Source organism: Chelonus insularis, unplaced genomic scaffold (assembly GCF_013357705.1).
Source record: "Chelonus insularis isolate UGA/USDA-ARS -01 unplaced genomic scaffold, ASM1335770v1 contig_66_pilon, whole genome shotgun sequence".
In the NCBI taxonomy this organism is placed as follows: Eukaryota; Metazoa; Arthropoda; class Insecta; order Hymenoptera; family Braconidae; genus Chelonus; species Chelonus insularis.
Window position 1 is genome coordinate 588,554 of NW_023276695.1, and position 26,177 is coordinate 614,730.

A 26,177-nucleotide genomic window follows, 5' to 3' on the forward strand; every position below is an offset into this window, starting at 1 on the left:
AATATAAGAAGGTATTTATAAAGAGTTATTTTTAGCATGACTGTGATATACTACTGACAAAAACTCTGGGATTATGAGGAAAATTTGAATTGTAGGTCAGTGTAAAATTATATCATCTCAGCAAAAAATTGCTGGATTTGGAGATACTAAAGAGCTTTAAAAAGCTTGAAGCTTTGAGTATTTAAATTATTTAGTTAATTTGTTAATTTTGTTAAAATTTTAATAAATCTACAAAGAGTTTAATTGCTTTATTTCTTTTCAAGTGCTCGAAACAGTCTACAGTAAAAATATTCAGAGGTTATATCATTTGAGATACCTAATTTGAAAATCATCTTTGATAGACGCTTTTTGTTTACCAGTGTAATTTATATGACATGAATATTTTGTTGATATGAATTTTAGAAATAAAATAATCTGTCTTTTTTGTATTGATTGTAAAAATTAACAAAAAATTATTCAAAAGTACTTTATAGCCGAATAGTAAGAGTTTTTTCCCAAAATTTTCTCGAGCTTTCTTTGAAATGAAAGTTTACTCTAGAGCTGCATTAATTTATAGTAATCTAAAAATACAAGATAAAATATTTTTTCATGATTTTTTCAGATAAAGTATATTTTTAGAAGACTAAAGGTTCTGTTTAAATGAGATACTTAAAAGAAAAATATTTTTGATATTTTTAGATGACAATGAATCTGTCACAAGTTTATGTAACTTCGTCATTGTCTTACGGGAAAAATTTCTATTTCTAGTAAAATAGAGTAACTCTAGAAACAAAGTTTTTTATATGAAATATTTTACATTTTTAAATTTAATGCTATGGCTGGCTTATATTCAGTAACATTGTTCACTTGTTGTATGGCCATTCTATAAACCCTTTCTCATTGTTCTATTTTATATTATCGTACTTTGAATATCAAAAATATTTATGAAAAAAATAATTTTACATTTTCTTCTATTTAATTACGGATGAATTGCAGAGTGTAATTAATTTTTATTCATTTATTAACAAAGTTTGTATCTAAATTTTTCATAGATGTTTTTTCAAAAATAAATTCCAAGATTATCAAAAATATTTCAAAATCATTTTCAGTTTATCAAAAGAGTAAATCTTTTTTCGAGTGCCAAAATGCAAGTGACAATCTATGGAGTAATTTCTGTGCTAGATCTTCATTCAAAACCCTAGGATTAAATTCTCAATCAAATTTGTTTCTTTGTTTTTATCCATAAACAATTCGTAAAAAATTGAAAAGTTATGAAAAAATATCTCATTTATTTGAGTAGTTCATCTCCCTAACAAATCCAAACATTATCGATGATAGAAAACTGTTGATAAAAATTTTTTTCAATAATTTTAATTATTTGTGGAGTAAATGAAAAATTCGTTAGAGACATTTTTGTATTGCAGTGATGAAGTAAAGAGAAAAAAGGGGGTATAAAATATGGAAAAATGCCAACGGATTCGGAAGCCTTTGTGCAGTGGTATTTTACACGCGTTAGAGTAGGAATATAGACAAGAGAAAAAAAGGGTAAAAGCGTGTGTGTGTCATATATAAAGAAGGTGCAGTACGACCACAGAGCTGGCTCGAGATCGTCAAAAAAGCTTTTCCTCCAAGCTTTTCGTGGCAGATTTGAAGAAAGGAAAAAGGTGGAAAATAATCGACCGCATGCGTGCTTTTTCTGCTCTTTTTACCTCCTTCTAACTAGAAAAAATTCTGGGAAAGGACGAGAATCCATGAAGCTGTGGTTGAAAAATTATCCGTACTCATGTGCGTTCAGAAACTCAGATAACTTTTTTTAAAACTAAAGAGATGTTATTAAAATGCTGAAAAATGATAAGAAGGAAGATAAAATATTTTTCAAGCCACAAAATCAACCATTTCAGTGTAGTGAAATTGATAAATGATATCGTTGTGAGTTTTTACTCGCCAAACTGTTCAGAGATGCTATTATACACATAAGAACTATCCCCAAAGGTGAATAGACACCTTCTGGATGGTAATTCAATTCTCAAGATCTCATTCTTTATATTTTTATACACTTACATTTGATCTATATTTTTTTGTAATAATTCTTCTTATATATTCTTCCCTTTGGCTAAGTTTCTTTTTGTGATCAACTTTTTTGATTGCATTTGAGCTAAATAAATTTAAAAACGAACGTACTATTTTTTAGTTTGATGCACGAGGGAAATCTTATGCTGATACGACTTGAGTTCAGAAGTTATTTTATTTTATTATGTTGAATAATGATCGATAAAAAAAAAGATATAAATAAATAGATAAAATTTTTATAAAAATTTCTAAGATTAAAAGAACTTTTTTCTGTTGATTTTAAATCGTTATTTAAATTTATATCTTCAACGTCACATAAAAGTCCTTCGTTTTTAATAAGATGTGAGTAATAAAAATTTTTTTTTCTCACACTAAAGATTATAATACTTTTTCTGATTTAATTATTTAATAAATCGAGCATTGCAAATAACAACAAAAAATTTTTAGATCAAAATTTGATAAAAATAAAAAAAATTGTTTCTATCAATCTATCTGAAATCTAAAGCTTTCAAAAAATGTGTGATCCAATTTGTCTGAGATTCAATCGATAGCTTAAACTGTGAAGTTGTACTGTCAATGAATAAAAACGTTTATCCAAACGTGAGATAAAATTTCTAAAAATAAATCGAAGCACATATTGTTCATAAATATTTTAATACTGTTGAATATTTATAAATCAGTAAACCTTGACAATCTTTAATCTCAATGATGATGTTAATTGCTCTAATTACTTTTAAAAAAATTTTTCTAAACAATATTATATCATTTGAATGATATAACACCGAGATATCTTGATTGTACATCATTCTAAGTATTTTTCATCAGTGATCAATGACAATGAATTAAAAACAAATATATATAATAAATAACATAAATAGAAAACAATATTGATAATCAATTTGACACCTAAGTAAGTAAGTACTTCTAACTCTTAATTAAATTTTCATGAGTCATGACTGCAGTCACGGATGAGTCAAGTGAGAAGTCCTAGAGTGAAGCTAAAAAAATTGATGAAAGGTTCTACCAAAGCATTAAATAAAAAATTACATACTGAAGATTTGTTATGTAAAAAAAGTTGTGATAAAAAACAATTGTAAACTACTAATTGTAAAAATGGTAATAAGTAAATAAATAAAACTAATTAAGCAGATAGGATGTTTCGAATGGATTTAAAAAAAAAACTCCCTGATTTCTATGACACAAGATATAGGAAGTGATATCCTCCAAGTGCAATGCATACAAGGTCACGAAAGTCGAAGGTGAGCACGAAGGACGTATACATAATCCAAAAAGAGAATAAAAAAGAGGGCGTGTGTATACATTTAGGGTATTTTTTGTGTATGCAGTCTGGCTTGTCCGGCGTGTCTTTGGCTCTTCCTTCCAACCTTTCATTCCCTCTCTCTCTCCCTTTCACTGTTCACCCCTTTTATATATACATATATAAATTTATATATATGTATAGCTCTTTTGGCTCTTTGAGGCAAGTCTTTTGTCCCCCTGGATATTTGTGGAGCTTTGTCTTGTTGACGGCCGCTCCCGATAGCTTAAATGTACGCCGCTAATGGTGCGAGATACAAAGACCACCTCCTGTCTTCCTTTCGGCCTTCAAATGTTTATTTATAATCATAAAACTGACGATGAAAACAATGAATTCATTATAAACTCTAAGTAAAGTCTCTTTCAGTAATTATTTTGGTGAATTATGATAAAAATTTCTAGAAAGTGGAGCCCAAAGATTGAGATATTTTCATTTTTTTCTTTTCTATTTGGATTCGAACACATTTCTACTAGAAGCTGGTCATCATTACAATTTCAAATTGCGTCCGTTGTTGAATTAAAGATCTCCAGAGTACGAGGTAACTCCGTATGTTCACGTTCCCGAGCAGGTTTTCGCATGCGATGCTGGAGGAAATCACACCAGGTCAGCCATCAGTCACTATTTCCTTTTTACTATTCCTATCTCGTATTCCAAAAGTGCCAAGAGCATTGTAAGTCTATCTGATTGACTTTCTAAGTATTTTAACATAATTATTCATATTCTGGTTTTTTTCTGTTTCAGATGAATTAAACACCGGGGGTGAATGAATAGTTTTTTTTGATAATGATGTGGGGAGTTTATTTATGCTGAATAGAAGAAACGAATTTGAGAACTGAAATTGTTCGGTTGAAACAAAAAATTTCAAAGCTTTGTGGAAATTCTGGAATGTATCTTTTAAAAATCGCCCATGGAAATGGATGTTATCTGAGAGCATAAAAACAATGTTTGTTTTATCTTAAGTGAGTTGAAAAATGTTTGTAAAAATAGGCACAATCATTAACAGATAGTCCAAAATATTTCAAATTAATTGTCCTGAAATATAAATAGTTTTCTAAAGAAAATTCATGCTCTCATTCCTTTAAAATAATTTATTCATTCAAATTATTCAATAATTGTTAATAATTTTTCTCCATCCATCTTTTGTTCTTCTTTTATTGGAAAGTTCATTCAAAATGTTCATCAAAATAAAAATTGATTATAATCTCTGAATTATTTTCATTTTTTCCAAGAGTCATATTCAAAAAAATGTGAATAATAAAAACAATACCATCACGTTTGTTCAATCCCTTAATCTAAACGAACCATAGTTGGATAAATTTCAACTGGAGATTTTGAATTCATAAGAATGAAACAAAACTATAATACAGAATAAGCCTGATTTCAACCTGCAATCGCATCGATTATTATTATTTTTATGTCCGCCATCGATAACAGAAGAAAATATGACATGCCTGCTTCATGTTCGTATATGAATATGTATATTGTATTAACTTGACATGAAACTGACTGTTTTGAATATCGTTTCAAAATTTTTCGACATATTTAATTACAACAAATCAATTGTAACTCCAATGATAATGTTTAAAAATTAATTAAATACTCCTTTTTTTCTTTTTTTAACAGTATTTCAATTAATATCTAATTAGTTCGTTTTACGTAATTAATTAATCACGTATTAAAATATTTTTCTCTTATATTTCAATGCATTCGTCAGTATATCCATTCATTTTGTTTTTAAATAAAATAATATTATTAAATATAATTGTCTCTGAATATTTAAAAGATAAAGTTCTTTGGGGTTTATTTTGCTGTCAATTTAATCATGGTTTTGATGTTTCTGTAGAGCGTTTGCAACATTGAAATCTCGTGTGACCACAAGAAATACAATATTTATAAGATGAACATAAAAATTTCCATCAAACAGATAATTATAACTCTGTAATAATTATAAAAATCCTGAGAGTTTAATTACAACCCTCAGGAGTTTTAACGGAGTCTTGGTTAATTTCATTTTTTGCAAATAAATTCCCATTTTTCAGATCTATTTTCATTGATAGATAATTAATACTGATTCTCCTTAGATTTTCTTTAATTTCATCCCTGTTCTTACATTACTTTTTGATGCTATTTGTTTTTATTTCTAATAACTTGTCATCATTGTTTAATTCAAAACAACAAAAGAAAAAAATCGTTAGTGTTTATTTTACTATTAATTGTTAATTTATCAATTTTTGGCATACTTTATTTGCATCCGAATAATATTAACATTATTATTAAATAAAATCATTATTGAATTAATGAGCAATTTTCTTGCTATTGATATGCGGTTTCTTTATTCTTAACTATTACTGTTCAATTATTGTTTAATAATGTTGTCAAACTTCGTTCTTGTTCAATTACAATGTTGCTGTGTACTCAAGTTTCCAATTAAACAAAAACATTTTCATTACAAATCTCAACATCAGCTTGTTAGTGTGGTAGTTGTTGATGAAGAAAAAAAATGGCTGCTACTATATGTATGCCTATGTATTCACTCAAGTTTTCAGAGAGAATAAATTACCTTGACAACATCCCACAGTCGATCACACTCACATTTAAGGGAGGAAGTTGCGGCTTTTTCATGTCGTTGCCCCCGAAAACTAGCAGGGAAAGTATAAAGCACCTTCAGCGTCGATGCGAAACGACCCTTATGCATCTCCCGGCGAGACACGATGCATCCTCGTTTGCCCTTGGCGTATGAATTTATGGACGAAATTCCAAAAGTTTCGTAAAATTTTTTATTGACTAACTTATTTTTTCTTTATTCTTCTTACTAACTTCTAACTTATAAGAATAGCATCGTAAAATTTTTTATCCTCATGTTATGATGAACAAAGCATGCAGTTTAAATAAATTATCTTTAATTATAACAAATTATTTTCAATACAATAAAAGTAAAAGAAAAAATCTAGAATCATTTTTTTTTCTTTTTCATTTCTTTTATTAATTTATTATGGCATTTTTTTTTTGTACGAATCAAAGAATCAATTTATTGCTTTACTATTAAATTGCTTTGAGGAAATAAAAAAGTAATGTGTCATAGGTCACATTGGTATTTTTCTTTTTGGAAGTAAATAATATTGGGAAATGTAAATCAATTGTAGATATGGTCAATAAATTATTATTTATGTTTTAATTATAGTTTCAGGTTAATCCGAGCCTGATAATAGGATGCGGGGCTCTGAGAGATAATTTAGTTTCCCTGTAATTAAAGTCAATAACCAAACAATAATTAGGAACGCTTCGAAAGTCGATGTCACTATACGATGTGTGTAGAGAGATATTCCTTGAAATGCTTTTGATTAACTAAATAATGAGGATAGAGTAGAACTCGTGAATGCCGATAGTCCTATGAAACTTTACATGCATTTACTTATAGATGTGTAATTGATAATATTATTCATAGTGTATCATTTGTATTCATTTAATTAACTATCAATTTACTAATGTCTAGACAATTTTTTAATTAATAATTTTTTTTTATCTTTCCATTTTATCTAGTACGAATTTTATTAAATTTTCATTTACTTAGGAAATTATATTATTTTATTTATCCATATTGTCACTATTCCTATATGCATTCTAATGGAAAAATTCAATTTCACAAATACGTTTTTTTTTAACACAAATAGCAATGCTGCTTTGATTTTTTTATAGGATAATATTAGTTTTGATCATAATAATAATAAATTCTAAGCTGCTATCTATTTTTTTCTCACAAAAGTATCATAAATTTCTTTGTTTATTAACATTGAAAAAAACTGCAAATTGAATTTTTTCTGAAGTTCATCGAGATATGGAATAATTTAATATTTTTAATCAATTTATCCACTAATTTTCTCTATTCAATTTACTGAATAAATATATCTTTCAGCATAAAGTATAGTACAAAACCACGTGATCATCGTATTTAGGTCAGATAAAATAAATATCTTTCAATGAAAATTAGTTGGAGTAGAAAAATTAATTACTGTATAAAAATAAAGTAATTTTTAATAAACTTCTAATATTTTTTTCTTTAAACTCTGATTGAAATTAATATTTTTCTTCAATATAAAATCAATGAAGTACTTTGAAAACATAGTTTTTTTGTTTTCAACTCATAGTTTTGTAGATGTATGAAACTTTCAAAGTTCATTATTATTTATTGGTATGTTCATTTCTTTGAACTTTGAATTTATGTAATCAAGTGACATTAGAAATTGTTACCGTCATTTTACTCAATTATGAACAATTTTAAATACACAATTCTTTTGATATAATTATTTAGCATCTTATGCAATGCTTTTCCAGGTAGAAAGCGCCACAGCGGGAGGTAAAATGAGTTTCTCATAAAACAGAAAACTCAAAGAATTCATTATAAACAGTTTAACAGCATAATTTCAGTGGAAAATGACGATTTAAGCAAAAATTTCTACAAAATACTCAAATCACTCCAGAAAGAATTGATTAGTCAACCATTAGCTTCAAAGATTCGTCGATTACCAAGGTACTCAAAAAATCAATTCTCTTCACTAAAAATATAGCACAACTTACTTTTGGATGTGGTGAAAAGTTCATTTCAATTCGACATTTACCATCGAAAATCTGTCGAGAATTACCTATCATCCCTCAAAATACTCCGGGAGCAAAAAATCTGTCATCTAGTGTTATTGTAATATGTCTGAGTACAAATTGCAGCTCTTTACATGAACATTATTCATGCCCCATTTTCACTGAATATTGTATCTTAAGATTATTTTTATATTTTTTTTTTACCAGCAGAGATAGAGAATATCGGTCGTTTTTTATTAGGTCCAGAAAAGGACAAAATTTTTTTGCTCTCGAATCATTTCAAAACGACAATGTGGATATTGAGGGTCTCATGAGAAGTTGTCTGTACATTACTATGTCGTATCTAATAAACTGGCTTGCAGGGGGTCAACAAAAAGTACTTTTCTTTCTCATCTTCCCTCGTATCGAAGGCGATCGATACTACGTTGGTATCTTTCAACTCCTCTCAGCTCACATAATCCTCACAGCAATATCACATCTGGCTGGCGCCACCTCGTAACGGACACCTGCATCTTGACGTCGTCGTCACTGAGGAAGAAAAGGGGAAGAAGATTCGTGGCGCCGTCTCGTTTCACCTTCAACGATCCCTGATTTTGTATGACGGCTTCTTGGGTTACACTCGCTCACTCCCTTCATATGCTTGCTAAAGTACCAAGTTCTGATTTGTCTAACTTCTCAGAAATCGTGAATAAAAATGAAGTGGTTCATTTCATTTTAATATCTGATGAACTTTCTTTTTTGGATAATTGAATGTAAATTTTCATTTCATCTTGCAGGCATGAATATTATGGAACTGTCGCATCTTGTGGATTTATATTAACACTCAGAATTATATATGTTATGAGACATTAGAGTTTTATGAGGAAGATCATAAACGTTTTCATGACACCACAAATTTTCATGCCTCAAATTTTATTATTGAAAAACTAGAAAAAATTAACTTAATTTATTTATTTGTTTATAAATAAATGAATAAATAAAAACAAGCCTAGATTAATTTGATACATAAAATATAAAATACTTTATAATAAAATAAACTAAATTAAATTATTTATTACGTTTAAAATGGATAAAGTTGATTGAAAAATAGAATAAATTGATAAATTTAATTACATTCTACAGGGTATCCTCAATATAAATTTCCTAAATTAAATGAGATTATGCTTTATGGTTACATAATAGTTATAGGTAATAAAGCAAAGTCATTATCACGATATAAAGCATTTAACTGTCATAATAACTTGAGTTTAATTAATGAGAGTAATACTGAAGGAAACACAGTTAAACTTTTTTTTTATCAACTAATATTTTGAATTCTATTTTATGAGTTACTGATTATAATTTGAAACAATAAAAAATAGTTAAGTTTAGAATGCAGCCTCTGACACATTTCGCACATCAATCTCTTTGGGTATGAAACTTGAGAAATAAAAACTGATGGTTGTAACCGTCGGTGCAATTAATTAAACAAGACATTAGACTACTGCAGTAGCAGTTAGATGACATGGAGATAGATGATGCATTTTTTTATAAAGAAAATTAATTTTCATTATATATTTTATTTAGTGTGAAAAATTCATTTAATTTTATCACTAATTACTGCTTTTAAATAAATTATTAAAAACTTTATCCTTTCAATTTTAATCGATAATTATTTTCAATATTTATTTCCCCTTTTAAGTAATCCATTATTCACACATTTTTAAAACTGATTTCAATTTAAATAATTGATTGTAATTTATGCTTATCAATATTATAATATTTGAGGAATAAAGTTGAAGGAAAAGTTTTGGGACTAAACGAACAAAGTGGTCAAGGGGGTACGTAGTAAATCTTGGGTAAGGTATGAAAGTGTAAGGACTAACACTAATTTGATAAATGAACTTTAACCACTAACTAATCAATCATTGTCTTTTACTCACTAATTTAAATAACATTTTCTGAATTATTAATAAGTTTACATGAATATTTTAGAATTTGTTCAAAGATTTATTTAATTATAATTTAGTTGAATAAATATTATTTTATTTGATGTATTTATTATTAATTTTCACGTTTAAAGGTATTGTTGTTTTTTGTTGATAATTGAAGACATTTTCAACAATAATTTCCCAGACGACGATTAAAAAATCGATAAAATAATTTATGTGAACTAAAACGAAAATGATTAAGCGAAGAAATTTCTTAATGCACGAGAGCACGCATCCTTGGACAAACTTTGCTAGTAGGAATCACCCCAAGCCTCTCAGATAATTGGATGGAGAACCGCCATCCGCAGCCTTTGCTTCCCTTCTATATTTCCACTTGTTCTCTGAAGTAAAAGGTCATACTCGAGACTCCAAGGAGTGGTAAGCAACACAACTAAATACCGCAACTGAAATGTACTTCTGTGACCGCGGGTAGAAACCGCGTGTAGCCAGAACGTTGAATTAATGTAATTAAACTTGCGCTAGATGGCCAGAAGCATCACCAAGAGACAATGGGACAAAAGATAAAAATAGTGTAGCTAAAAAGATGTGTAGCAAAAATGTAATTTTCTAGAAAAGTCTATAAAGTATATTGAGCCTTGGGCAATATTCAATATTATTATGAGTTCTTTTTTTGCTATTAAAAATGTTCAACTTTTTTTACAGCCATTATTTGAAATGTAGGTTAAAAACTTGGCTACATAAAATAGATGTATTTTACACTTATTTTATTTTTTTCTACTTCATTTGTTTTTAGCTAAGACTCAAGATCTTTCCTGAGACGCCTGTGTGTACATATAAACCCAAAACCTTTACCAATGACTACTTTTCTACCTAGATTTTTCCCTGAACCTTCGATACGTCTGTCACCTTATCCCAAAGCTCTACGGAGATCATCGTTTCCTTTTTTTCCTATTCTCTTCGCCATCGTCTCAAGGGGAAAAACCATCGAATGCTATCAGAGTGTTTATCCGGAATGTAGAGCATTCCTGAGAAAATTTCGTTGGAGAACGAGAAGAAGACAAATACTCTTGTAATATTGTTATATATATATAGAAGACTACGTTGGAAAATCTGTTAAAAAAATCGAGATGAGATCAACAAAACGCGAAAATTCGGAGAACATTTTTTCAAGTGCTGTTTGGCTTGGGATGTCTATTTGAAAAACGGATAAATTTAGATGGAATTAGATCGTAGAAAAAAGACACATTTGAGAGACACTAAGTTTTTTTAAATTTTGAAGTTTATCAAGGAATTATTGACAATATTGCCTTCCAACAATAAGAAGTTGATGTTAATAAGAAAATCAATTATTGGAATTAAAGTACTTAGAAGCTAATTTGTTTGTTGGTGATTGTTTTAAGTTGATGATTCATGAGAGGAGAAGATAGAATTATAGGTCACTTTTTGTTTTTATTTAATCATATTTTACTCTGTTAAATTATCATTAATCATCACTTTTCGAAGTTCCTGTTTATTGCCAAGAAATTATTTCTCAATATATTTGTGAGTTAGTTGATGATAGACGCAGCGTGTTCGAAAAATAATTGAATGGACCATAATCTTACTGCAAGAATAATAAATTATTTACAATAATTTTGGATGATGTAGTGCTGAAGATTCATAGAATAATTAAGAAATATTTTAAAATTGCAATTTATAAAAAATTCTAAATTACTGCCTAGGTAGAAATTTGAATCTGATGCTATTTTGGAGTCCTGAACGTGGTCCATTTTATTTTTTAGACCTTTTCGCCTGATTTTGCACTAATAAGGGAGAAAATTCAACCCCGGAAGAGTCAAGACCAGAGCCATTTAATAATTATTTATGTAATGGGTAGCTATGGTGGTAGGGTAGTTGGAAGGTAGTAAAGAGGTAGTAGTTAGGTATACATTACAGTATACAGTGGAAGAACCTGATCAGACTTGTATATCCTTAGCCATATTTCATTGCCCCTTAGGTTCAAATTCACTGAACCAATACAAAAAAACGACCAACAAAAATTCTTTTTAGAATTTTTGCAAAATTTTTTATCTCTCGATTTTTATTGTTGTTTTTGGTACTTATCAACTCTATTATAAGTCACTATCTTCTAAAGGATGTTTTGCTAGATGTCATTGTAAAAAACCTGGAAAAACTCCAGAATGATATTCTAATATATACTGCATAAAAATAGGGAAATATATTTGAAATCCAAAAATTTCCATTACATTTTCGATTCTTTATGCAATTCACCAAAATATCTACTAACTTTCATGATAATTTTTCACCTAAAATAAATAATGAAAAACTTGAAAATGTTCTTCTAATAAAAAAGGCAAAATAAAATCAATCCATTAAATAAAATTGGACACCAGAATTTTTTTCACGTATCGATTTCTTGTTTATTTTTTATCAGTTGTTCATCACCTCCATATTTCACTGCGCGTCCTAAAATATATATACACGAAGATATATGGAAAGATTTATAACGAATAGCACAATTTTCACGAAGAAATCTGAAAATTGATCTTACCGTGAAGAGAAAGAGAATGAAAGAGATAAAAAAAAAATAAAAGGGTATAAGAAAGAAGAAGCGTAAAAGTGAAAGTACAACTTTCAAAAAATTGCCTGTGCCACCCATCGTTGTCGTTCAATTTGGTTTCGGGCAATTTTCCTCGTTTCCCACATTTTCTCGCTTCGTCGACTGGGATAGATTATCTGAGCAAGAAAGCAAGAGAGATGATGGAGAAAGGGAAGCATACATTTTCTACTTACTCAGATGCAAGTAAATAAAAATCCAACACCTACCCTCACTTTCTTTTAATTCACGCTACATCGACGAAAGCAACTTGGAAGTAAATAAAATTCGGTTTTCATCAAATTTACAGCATAGGTAACTGGAAATCTATTTTCATTCGATACACACCACTTCTCTGAGAGACGAGAAGTACGTTGACATAGATAAAATTGATATCTATCTCGTCAATAAATACACCAAAAATTGTTAAATTATTTCAATATTTTCTAGCTCAAGTGTGCTGATTATACATTCCTCAAACTAAATAATTTCAGCAGTTATTATTCAGCAGAAAATACCAGAGATGAAAGGTAAATTCATAAATTAATTTATGACAAAGAGTAAAGTTTCAAATTGAATATTGTTTTTCCATCAACATTTAAAAATTTATTTACAGTTTTTAATGAATGCTGATGATGTTGATCATAATTATAGAGCTGAACTCATTTATTAAAATTAAATTTCAATAGTAGTAATTTAATACTCAATATAATAAATAATTTTTAAGTACGATCGAACGTGGATTAAATGTCGAGCAATCAATCTATATTTATTATTAGAATTTTTGTCAAATATTCAAATATAACATGAATAATTTATGATTTAATAATAATAAATGTTAAGTTTTCATTTGTTTCTGTTTTGTTCAAGTTTTAATTTTTTTAGTGTAAAAATGGAATTGATAATAAATATTCGTAGCTTAATCGATAATTCCTACATGGTCTTCACTGATATATTCAGTGATAATTACTCAAGTAGGGTGAATAATGGTTTGAATAATTCATTGCAATATTTAACCTAAGCAAATTCGTGTACTATTGTTGTCAGAAAGTTAGCAATTAAGTAAATAATCGTTTGATACTGATAAATATTCATTTAAAGTAAAATCGATGACACATTTCTTAATTTGATTTCAAAATTAGTTCATATATCTTGAATCCTGAATATAGAATCATAAAACAGAGATTTTTATGTTTCAATAATTATATTTACATACTTCAAAAATACTATTTCAACTAATTACGTACATTTTTTTTCTATCCATAAAATATTATTCAAAAGTTAATTAACAATTCATCAAAGAAATGAATTGATAGAAAATGTATTTTTGGAGGATCATAAATAATTTAGAAAAAGTCATTCCAGTTCTATTTTAATTCACTTTAAACTAAGTATCAGAATTTATGACTCTATTGATTGTTATCAAGCCATTGTTTAAATTTATCTTAAACGCAATCACGATAAAGTCACACGTAGTAAATGAACGTTAAATATTATTCTTTTTTTCCACGACTAAAATTGATAAAAACAAACTAAACAAATATTTTGCATCAAACTTCTGTTATGCATCGGAATGAATATCTTATTCAATCGATAAAGCATTTCTGAGCTTGTGAAAGTAGGTTGAGAAAGATTTAACAAAGAAACAGTTTTGATGTATGCAATATAATTATGCATGGATTTATTTAATATCTTGACCTAGTAGGAAAATATCGCGTGCATAGTTCTCAAGATGGAGCCACAAACGACAAGTACTACATGCACTCAAGCTTTGTTGCTTGACAATACCATGAAAGAGCTTTTTGTTCTAAAAAGAAAAAAAAATACCACCTCTTTATTCCGGCCTCCTACTTCCACTTAGGTCAACCCCTTCGATTTCTCTCGCATTTTTGTATTCAATGAAATGACATTTTTCAATGTTAAAACAAATTTCTATAGAAAGCTCAATCAATTCTTTTATGTAATAACTTACAGTACATCATTATGTCACGATAAAATATGTTAAAAAATTTTTTAGAGCTTAACGAAGACATCGAATTTCCATTAAATTTCAAGTCAACCCTGAAACACCTTGGAAGGGATAAGGGTGGTTTTAATTGTGGAGATAAAAAGTTGGTAGAATTTTCAAAGGTAGCTTTCGTCCAAACTGGTTCAGTGAATAAAAATAAAAGCTGCTTTCAATGTATTCAGTTGAGCTTTCTCCCTCATTTTCACTCGTCCATCAGGAAACAACACCCCTCTATTAGAATTTTCTAACTCATTGTGACTCTCTCAGATTTCATCTTTATTCCTATTCACTTACTTTATTTTCCTACAATCAACAGTTTAATTATTATTCAATAAATTTGTTGCAATTTTTATATACTTTATACTTGCATAATTATGTCCCGTAAAAAAAATAAATAATGAAATGTTTTGTATTATTTTTAATACTGTCATATTTAAAAGAAAGTTTAGTGTGATTTTTTTCATACAACACAATAAAGTATTTTCTTGTAAATTCAATAAGATTTTTTGCTCTCTGAAAATAAAAGAGTGAAAATCACTGCAGAATCAGTAAATAACGGCTGCGATTTTCAGTGTTTTACTTTTAAAAAATAATAAAATTATTCTCTCAGCTTCGAACTCGAATATTTTAGTTTCCATTAACTTTAATATGTTTATTTCATAAAACTTGTGGAAATAAATAAATATCTCCAAAATACTGTCTTTAGTGGAAATAAAAAACTAAAGAACATTTGTAATTTAATGAAGAATTTTTTTGATATCTAAATATTTGCATCACCTCATCAACTGAGCCCTCTACCTATAGAATTGTAATTTCTTTGAATTTGAGAAAAAAAATTTAATCTAAACAAATGTTAAAAAAAAATGTACTTCAACAATCCTTCAATTTTCTTTTACAACATGACACTAGTTCTAACATGAATATATAATGAATTCAAGTCTGGATCTACAGCTCTTAAAGAGCAAAAAGAAACTAAAAGAAATTCGTTATATTAAAGAAAAAAAATAAATTAACAAAGTAAAATCTCAACTTCTTTTCATTTTATACACACAAATTACATGAAATTATGTTTAACGTGAGAGTAATTTTTTTATCTTCTTGAGGTGAAGAGAAATTTTATTTCATGTGAAGAAAAACTTTTATGATAATACTGTGAGTTAAGTGAGGATAAGATATCACATAGGTCGGCTGGTAGATCTCGCACGTTTCATTTCGTTGTCGACAGTGGTGAAGAAGTGGTCGCGATGGCACCCTTGCCCTTGACTCAGCGCGAGAATGTCTGTCTGAGGGGTCATGCAGACGGATAGGGAGTAGATAGAGCAGCCACCCTCGTACTTGTATCATTCAAGGGGTAAGAGTGAAAACTTAGCTTACATTATAAGTACGTGTTTAAGTAGAGGATATATATAAGTACTAGAGATTAAAAAAGAGACATCAGTAGCATAGCCAACTAGCATATTTCTACCTCTCTCGCACCCACTTGAAAAAAAATTCAACTTAGTGTAAGATAATTGGAAATTATAATTAATTAGTTAATTCACTATTTTATCTAAAAATGTTTATAGAGTCACATCATTTAATCATTTTAATTAACTATTACTCCTGATAAATTTCTTCAAGTGCTTTTTATTTTTCAAGAAACAGACTTTTCATGACGTCGTTAAAAAATATATCTAGTAATTTTTATAACTTGCTAAATTTATAAATAAGTTTTTCCAATAAAGGAAAGTAAAACAAACTTCCTCCAAGTATTAGAACGAATGGAATTAAGTTTAAAATAGAGGTATAGCAAATTTAATTCAAGTTATATTATGTCATTATCGCTATACTAGATAATCTAGTTAGTTTTTAATATTTTTTAAATTCAATTTAGCAATTAAAGTAAGTTGAAAATGGTTATTTAATAAGTGGAGATATGAGAAGATGTGTGCAGGCTATATTAGAACAGAACAATAAAAGAATTTAAGTATCATTGAAAATATTTAATACATAGGATATATTCTATTTACCTGCTACTAACATTTACCTTATAAACCCTGATCAATAATGTCCGTACAGTTTTTAAGGCCATTAAATTCACGATTTATTGATAAATCCTCGTTAAGAAAATCGCATTTATGTTTGCTTCATATGGACTCATGTATACAGATATATACGCAGTGGTTTTGTTGAATAAGCCATCAGAAATGACGTAACAATAAATCATTTTCGCGTTACGAGTCAATTAAAGATAGGCTATAGATTGCAATTTTCAATTTAAATTTTTAATAATCATTTAATTACTTTTGTATGAATTGTATGAACATATTTTATATTAATATATTGTGATGAAAAATTTAATATTTAATTTTTTTTTTGATAAAGGAATTAGAATTAAACATTTTAATTTATAAAAATAACCTGTTTTTCATTTTTTCGATAATAATTGTTACTTTGTTCTTTTAATAAAATGAAATATTATTATTTTATCCAAAATACAGTTCTATTTTGAAATGAAGCGATTTTTTTCTGATTAAAATAAACTAGGTCATCAGTACAAATAATTTGAATCCTTTGCTCAATTGAAAAAGAATTCGTCAATAAAAGTGTATTAATTTTTTTAAAAAATCGTTTTTGAAATTTTTTCTGTATTCTACTGATTGTTTATCAATGTAAATAGTTTCCAATCAGTTAATTACTTTAAAGTTTTCAGAAAAAATAATTAAAAATGAACACCCCTTTTTTTTTATTCACTACTTTAGAAATAGAATGAAATTATAATGATGTTTTAAATCTATCATACAGTTATCCGTACATTCAATTCAATTTGTAGATATCCTGATCGTTTAAAGTAAACGTATTCAATCAATTGATAGGAGACTGTGATGTAAAATTCATGATACATCTTCAACACGAGTCCTTATCTCCGAATGCAATTATCGATTCTCAGATACGGAAATGGCGTCGTAATAGTACTGATTTATGTTCATATATGTATACACAAACAATTTATGATTGTTAATAGTTAATTTATATTATATTCCTTCCATACATTTTCAATCCATAAAACATACTCTAGAAGATTGGCTCATACGAAAAAAGGAATTAGATATTATGGTAATTATCTTCAATTGAATCAGTGAGTACACAATGTTTGGCAGTGTTTTTCACTTTTCATTTTTGAAGAGAATATAATTACTGTAATTTTTTAATTAAAACAATGAAATTTTTAGTTTCCTATGTAATAATCAAATAAAAAGTCAGTTCTAGAATAATTATTTTAAATACATTACTCTTTTTCTATCCTAAAATTTGATTGTATAAGTTCACAGGGTTCTAAAAGAAAAAACTCTAGTCAAAAGCTGAACTTAAAAAATGTAATATTCTTGTAAATTCAATAAAAACACTAGAATATAAATTTTTTTATTCGTGTTTAGAATATTTTATCATGATAAAAATTTTCAGTTTATGCAAAAAAAATGTGTAGAATTTGAAATCCAATCTTTTTGCACAAGTAATTAATTTAGAACCCCATTCATTACAACTACTTATCTACGTTCATCATTGATAGAACACCTCCAACTAACTTCTATTGAAACTCCTTAAATAATTAGGAAATTACGTTCTATAATCATATGTAAATCTCTTTATGAGAAGTCTTTAGAAAAGATTTTCCAACTCTGATATTACTCTAATAGATTTCTAGGAGTTTACCTGCAAATTTTTCACATCATCAAGACTGGTAGCATGCTAATAATATATCCCCATAATAAATACTATACCATTATACACTCAACGAAAAGTGTATTATTAGTAACTCTTTGTAAAATGTTAGCTTAATGTCAACAAAGGTTGAAAAAAGTTGAAAGGTTGATAAAATGTTGACCAAGTTTTGTTATCTTTAAAAAATTCTGCAGATCTTAAGGATATTCTGGAGTGCTTGTTTGTGTACATACAAAGCTACGAAGAAAAAGAAAAGTCGTCTTTAAAGATTCAGTATACAAAGTGCCGAGTGTAGTTTGGAAAGAAGCTAAATTCCATAAAATTCTCAAGGCATTTTCATAGATGGTTCCAGCAACTGTTGGGATTGAAGAAAATGCTAACATAAGGGATTCCTTGGATTTGATTGATTTTAAGATTATCGATTGGCAAGACGAATAATACTTGTAATATGATATGTTAGAAGCAATATATTTTATCCACTTTCTCGTAATCTTTTTAATAGAATAAAACAGAGAAGAAATAGGAATTTTTCAAAAGAAGAAGAATAATCAAAACAAGAAAAAGGACATTTCAATCAGTGTTTCTTTGTTTTAGACATTCACGATTGATATTTTGAAAGACTTCTTCAACTGTCTAGTCAACATATCGTGAAAATATTTGCGTGTGACCCATACGAACCCTCAGAATGATTTACGGGGAAGCCTGATACCTTTTGTACAACACTAGACATATAACCAAGACTTGTGAGAATTTGAAATGTTGTTCATCGAATTCGAACAGCTCGAATATCGGACGGGAGGGTTGACAGTTGCCGAGGGATAGAAAAATGTAGAGTAAGAAAAAGAGTGTTCCCTAAAGCGAAGTATCCCAAAAGGAAAAGAATATCTTAAAAGAAAAAAAACGAAAAGATGCTATTGACATCTCTGTAAGATAAAGTTTTGATTTATAGCAACATGTTTTACTCGTGTATGTTAACATTGGAGATTATTAATTTTATATTAGATTATTATTGAATTAAATATCATTTGAATGTGTAGAAAATAAAGCTTTGAATTTGAAAAAAAAATCAACTGTTATTTGATAGCGAAAAATGAGGGAGCATTCATTAAAAATTAGATGGGTGAATAATGGAAGGATGTGTGAGAGATAAAATTTCCCTTGTAAAAGTTTAATCAGCCAGTGAACTCGTGATATGGAAATTTCGTGGGAATGAGGTATTTTTTTGTTTTTTTGAGTGAATGGTGTTCTGAGGAAAGGATTTATTTACATTTCACAAAAGTTGTTCATTATTGATGCATTTATTTCAGAAAAATTCTATTGAAAATTACTCAATTATTTGTTAAAAAGGTTTTAAATTTTTTTAAACACATTTCATGAATCTATTAAGCACTATATCATTCATTTTAACATTCTAAAAAAAAGTAGAAAAATTATCAAAAGCATTCAAGTCCAACTTGAACATAATAACTGTTAATATAGAAGTCAAGTTGGAAATAAATTCATCGAATTACTAATATTTTACATTTGAATTAATATTCAAAATTTATCTTAGATACAATCATATAAAATTCTAAATAAATTTAAATTTTTTAAATGTATTCTCCATTAATTAAATTATCCAGCAAGTAGCATAAAACAGCAACAAAAATTTTCCAATTTCCTACAAAGCTTGATTCATTAAGTAAAATAAAAAATTTACGTAAGTAAATAAAAAAATCACTTAATAAAAGAAAATAGTAAAAATACGGTAATCTTCTTAATCCATGCCTTTGTATATAATGAAAAATTAACTCCAAGTTCATTAATTTATTTCTTTATTTCCACCATCATTATCATAACTTGATATATTTTTCAACAATTAATTTCCGTACTTAGATTAATTAAACTCATCACCAATATATAATTAATAATTAAAAAAAAGAAAAAGGAAAGCTCAAGCCAAATCGATATTGCCTATCAACAAATTCCAACCCCAAAGTAGAGAGAACCTATTAGGATATTCAACATTACCAAATGCGTTTCACACTAATCGAGAATCAATGAAAGATACTACACAGAACTGTAGAATTAGAAACAGAGCACAGAAGCACCCACGATATATATGAGAATCAATTCACAGTGAATCCATTAGAGGCTTTCCAAGAAGATCTGGCAGACGATGAGTTCCAATTCTTAATTTTTAATCGGATCGAGCTCCAGCTTCTCGTCTTATTTCCTGGAGCCTTCATTTCAAAACTTTGCAGTGAAATCCACTGTCCTCACGCGCCTCCATTTGGATAATTCGAAAGATAGAACTGAAAAAATGAAAGAGAAATAGAAAAAAGAAGAAAAAAAATAGCTAAAAAGAAAAATGTGAATATAACCAGAGTACGCTTGAACGTTATCTTTCATTTTTTTTTTATTCGTAGCATTAATTAACGACAACGTAGAAGGTGGTGCAATAACGTCAGGAGAATAATAGTCCATAGGACGAAGCACTCAAATGGAAAACGGAAAGGTACAAGTGAATGAGAGACAGAAAGGAGAAATGGAGGAAGACTCATCTTTACGAACTAGGGCAATTCGAATAGAAACAAACGTAATTTCAAGAATTGCGTGACTCTGAACCCGAATTTGTTGGAACAATTTACATACTCAGAGAAATATATAGAGGAAGCATAAATGATAGAGAAATAAAAGGTACAAAAATATGATTAAATTGACGAGACTGAATGAATTATTATAATGGACTGTATCATTACAGTAGATAGTGAATAATAAATTATACATAATCTTTGAGAGTTTGCTTTTTTGTTCTAGTAACATTATTGCGACGTTACTCAACATGACCTCCTATTTGTAAAAAAAATACATACCAAAGTTGAACCGATAGGAGAAATAATTATTCATTCCATGTAATATATCACTCACCCTTTAGATGTTCCGGTGTGTCTGCTACTCCTGCCCGCATTATGTCACTTAAATAGTGCTCCAGACTTCTCATATTGTCCAGTGGAGAGTTTCCATTCGCCGTCATACGATCCTGGAATTAAAGAAAGAATTATTGATTTGATTTATAGCAGTGATGGTGAATTAAAAAGAATTTTATTTGATTTGTAGTTTTAGAGTTTAATAAGTAACTTTTGAATAATTAAAAAAAATTAATTGATTTAATTGGTGTTAAATATTTTTTTAACTCTTCAACTTAGTTCTATTTCAAGTTGCTTTTAAGCGAGTAAAAATTTTTGTTTGTTCTCTATTTTTCGGTGAAGTGTCTATCTATTGATCTGTTTACCCTACTTCTACTTTAACTGCTAAACGATGTTGAAATGTTTTAAGGTGAAAATACTATACTGTAGAGTAGATAACTTTACTTCATTTTCGCTACATTGATTTCTATTTCTTTTTCAATGATTTATTAGAAAATTGTATGCATTTGTTTATTCTTTATGGTTTTTCAATGATTTTTTTTGTGCGTAAAGTAGTTCAATAGGAAAAGTAAGTAATTCGATTTATTTATCGTCTTTTTTCTCTCTCTCTCTCTTTATTTAATATCTTGCAGTAATAGTTTGTATTGTTTTCAGCAAGAAAAGTAAACAATTTTTTGTCAATTTTATGGCTTGTAATATTTGATGACTGAAAATAAGAAATTTTAGTGTTATTCACTTTTTAGGATATCTTCAATGGAATAAAAATATTTATTACTATTAAAAAAAAATTATGATTCATAAAAACGTAAAAATATTAATCCAACTATTTTAGTATTGATGGTTTAACAATTAATGTTAAGAGACTTTTTTTTAACAATAAAACAAAAAAAAGATTTAAATAAATGAAAAAAATAAAACGGAAGATTTTTTTTGTTGCCATTAAAAACAAAGCATTTTCATTCTCATTACCTAAATATTTATCTTCATTCTGACCTAATAACCATCGTACAAAGTAAATAAAAACCCCAGAGCTTCATAGAGCATAACTTTCATCATTATTATCTCAAGAAATATTTTAAAATTCGCTATTCTCCCTACATATTGTATAAATATACGATTTTATAAACTTTCTATCGAAGCTATTTTCTATTCATTGAAATAAGAAACGATAGAGATAAGTAAAACCGCACTGAAGCTCACAGAATACTTGTGTGTTTTATTTCTCTTCAATATTACTGCTGATCGAAACGAGCTCTTCCGGTCAAGGAAAGACTTTTAGAAACGAGTGAATGCATTACGAAAAAAAGATAAATCCTACAGCCGGCAAAGAAGTTCACCAATGGCTTTGGCCTGGAGGGCAAAAGTTCGACAAGAAACTAGGATGGTATAAGAATATCTATGTATTATTCCCATATGTAATTTATAAATATATGTCTTCAACATTTTTATAGATACGTTTATAAAGATGATAGAAAACACATGGGAATATGTGATCGTGTATATAGCAATGCAGAAACAGACTTGGAGAAACGGATGAAGAAATTGGAAAGACTAGATATCCGAGAACTTGCATGAGAATGATAAGAGATGAAAGCTGCGTAATAAGAGCTTACATGCTAGGTAAAGCGCAGGAACTTGCGTGTTCATCAAGTCTCTGAGTTTCCTCATGAATGCGTTAGTACAATAAATCAAAGAGATGCTTTGTACTAGTTTGTATTGAGTTTTAATTTCAAACTTTACTTGAAAATTTTATTCATAAAATTATTTATATACAGCTGCGTGAGAAAAAAGGATAAGTATTATGATATTGTTTAAAAGTTAAATTATTCATGGATACATAAAGGGAAAAAAATGAAATTGATCACAGTGACGCATTTATTTTAAAAGCTCACTCACCCTACATTCTATATATTTTTCGTCTTTTTTTTTGTGGACGATATAGATATATATATGGTGTGTATACAACCCTTAGATTTCGTGCCGAGGGGCCAACGACCTCACGAAACGAGGGATATAGTGTTAGGGTGTTGAAAGAAAAGAAAAGAAGACGTCCCTAGAAAGCCAGCGAGACCTTTGACGTTGACCAATTGAGAAAAACGACTCCGTCTAACAGAAACTAACGACACAGACCGAAAGGAATGTCAGTAGACGCGTACTAATGTGCCAACTCTGCCGTCTGACCATTGCTGGGCGCAACTACTTAGAAATTTATAGGATCTTACTGAGAGAAAAACAAAAGGAGAGGATTAAATGGAATAAATAAAATTAAATGACTGTCTAAAAATATCTCGGTATTTTTCAAAGTATTTTTGAGATTTTCCAATTGAATAATATTCAGGTAATTATTTCATTTAATATAATACAAAGCAGTTTAGAATGACCACAGTTATTTGGTCAGTGGGTAAAGACATTCAGAAAGTTACACATTGGGATCAACAAAAAAAAATAAATAAGTAGAAGAAATATGCGAGTAGCTTAAGCATTCTTGCAAGCTTTTTAGTCCCGAATAATCGGCTCTCCTTTCCGTACCGCAGAACACGCGTGATCCCACCCCTCGGCTGATTATTCGATCTCTCTTCCACTACCTGTCGACCTGCATCGCTTTACTACCACTTGGAGAGGGCAAACTCGTCATTCTTGCGCCAGCGCGGCTATTGCGGAGGGAAAAGGGTCCCTCTTTCTTCTTGCTCCGGACTACACATTGCGCCCTCTATCTATCTATCTTCCGTGCTCTCCGACCCGCGCGGTGGAAAATCAATATAGGGAAACCAGGAAGCAGCAGCAGGGCGTCGACAGCAACCCCCGTGCAGGCTCCACCCCAACGCCATCGTGTTCTCTCACTCCCTTCCCCTCTTGCACTCGCTTTCACACTCTCACCTATATATGTATGACGTACTAGTGCACCCGGAAAATATATAGACGTCCATTTCTCCCTTCTACATTTCTCAATTTACGTCTCAACGACTTCCGGAGCTCAACGAAAAATCCTACGCTTCCTCTCTCGTCACATATTTACGTTTCAGTTTCATTCAATTAATCGACGCATTTTTAAATTTTTATCATTTCATAATTAATTTTTACTAGATATGAAGAAGACATGAGGGATTATTTTTTTTCTTTGAGGGCAAACGAATTAATTTATTTGCAACTTAGGAAAATATTTATTTAGTGCAGGAGCCTTTTAGATTCGGTTGGAAATAATAAAATGAATTAAACTGGAATTAATTAAAAATAAAGCTTGAAATATTTTATCCTATTTAAGATTATTCTTCATTTTTAATCATCTAAAAGTTAGAATTTATGTAATCTGTAATTATTTATTATTTTGTTGATGTTCAGTATGCAATAAAAATTGAGTTATGTATTAAAGGAAAAAATTGAGATATTGATGTAAAGAAAAAGACAAAGCTTATAGACAACTGATTACACTTTATCAATTATTCGTTTTTAGTACACATGAATGAGATTTCTTAATAAGAATTGATCAACTATTAATAAAAGAACAGCTAGCAGAGAGCTTTATTTTTATAAAAGTTTATATTTTTAATGACATGCTCTCTTCTTGAGAACTAACAAAACTAATAAGTCATTAAAAATTGTAATAAAACGAGAAAAAGAGAGCGAAAGACATTAATTAAAAATAATGAAGAAAATTCTTGAAAAATTTTTGCCACAATAATAATAATAATATTGATGAATAAAAAATGGTCTATACTTAAAGTGCACTGATTTATAAGAAAGTAATGGATTTTTAGTTTATAGTGAATTTTTACTTTTTAATTCCATTATAGTAATATTCCAAAATTTTAGTTTGATAAATAAAAATTTGATGCATTATTAGTTGTTAACTGATAAATAAATTCTTGTTAAAAAATAATTGCCTGGAACTTTCTGGCATTGTTTAAAAATTTTTTAACTTCATTAATTAATATTTGTTCAAGTTGGAAAATTTTTTTCGATAAAATAATAATTACAAACAAAAGTGAAAAATAATTATTTATTTTAAAGTTAAATTTTGTGATCTAAAAATTGAATTATAAAGTTCATGGATTTTTTTTTATTATTTAAAGTAAATAAGAAAAATATTTATATTTAATTCCCAAAGTATTGTTAATTTGAAATAAATAATTTCATGCTTAATTGCACTATTAAAGACAAAAAAAAAATAATAATCTCTCTTGAAAAGTTTTAAAGTCATGAGAGTAAAGATTATGTGGCTCGTTAATATTCTTTGTTTTTCAACTCAATATTGAAGCACACTGATTGACATTTGTCCTTAACATTATCCGCTTATATGTTTCAGTGCAAATGTAAGTAAAAAATGATTTTATGAAAACATGATATGTAAATAGAAAATTTACCCAACACCTCCTCAATATTTTCCTACTGTTATAATTATTTTTTTGTTAAAATAAAATAAAAAGAGAAAGAAAAAAAATAAAATACAAATTAAAATTTTAATCCAACGGTATTTTATTGTTTGTTTTGCTATACCCTTTCCTTTATATTCTTTGCAATCCCATGTGACATAATAATTATTGTTGTGGAAGTCTGATGGATGCCCGGACGCTTGTGAATAATAAAAATGTAGCGATGCCGTGTAAAAAGAAAAATGTAATGTAGAAAAATAAAGAAATGTTTGTATTTATATATCACCTGTTTCAGGAAGAACAACACAAAGTTCGAAGTTTTGTGTGGAAAAAAATAATGAAGATTCAACGAGTGAAAAAAAAAGGGAACCTTGTGAGAGAGCGACGTCTAGACCAGAAACGGTCTCTTCATCCCTTCAGGAAGCAACACCCTCTCCTCTCGTTTTGCCACTGACGATGCCGCGAAAACGTGAGACACTCAAGAGAGGGGACGAAAGGTCTCTTGCATTTCGAGTGAAAGGATGAGATGACTAACGGAGTATATAGCAGAGAGAAGTCATAAAATCGCGGGCAACTCCCTTGAAGAATTTGCCGGAAAAATTCTCACACCCAAAACAACTGTTTGCAAATCACAAAGATGAAAACTTTTGCATTGCATCATCATCAACGTCCGCTTTCTCTTCCGTACTATTTGCAAAGTC

General features: G+C 28.7%; 1 protein-coding gene across 1 annotated transcript in view; it reads right to left on the bottom strand.

Moving 5' to 3' along the window:
• orb2 overlaps window positions 1–26,177 on the bottom strand; it is a 128,101-nt gene that overhangs the window by 82,786 nt on the left and 19,138 nt on the right. Inside the window, exon 3 of the mRNA XM_035089340.1 lies at window positions 21,108–21,219. Within this exon, the coding sequence (XP_034945231.1) occupies window positions 21,108–21,219 (112 nt within the window). The remainder of the gene's footprint in view (window positions 1–21,107; window positions 21,220–26,177) is intronic.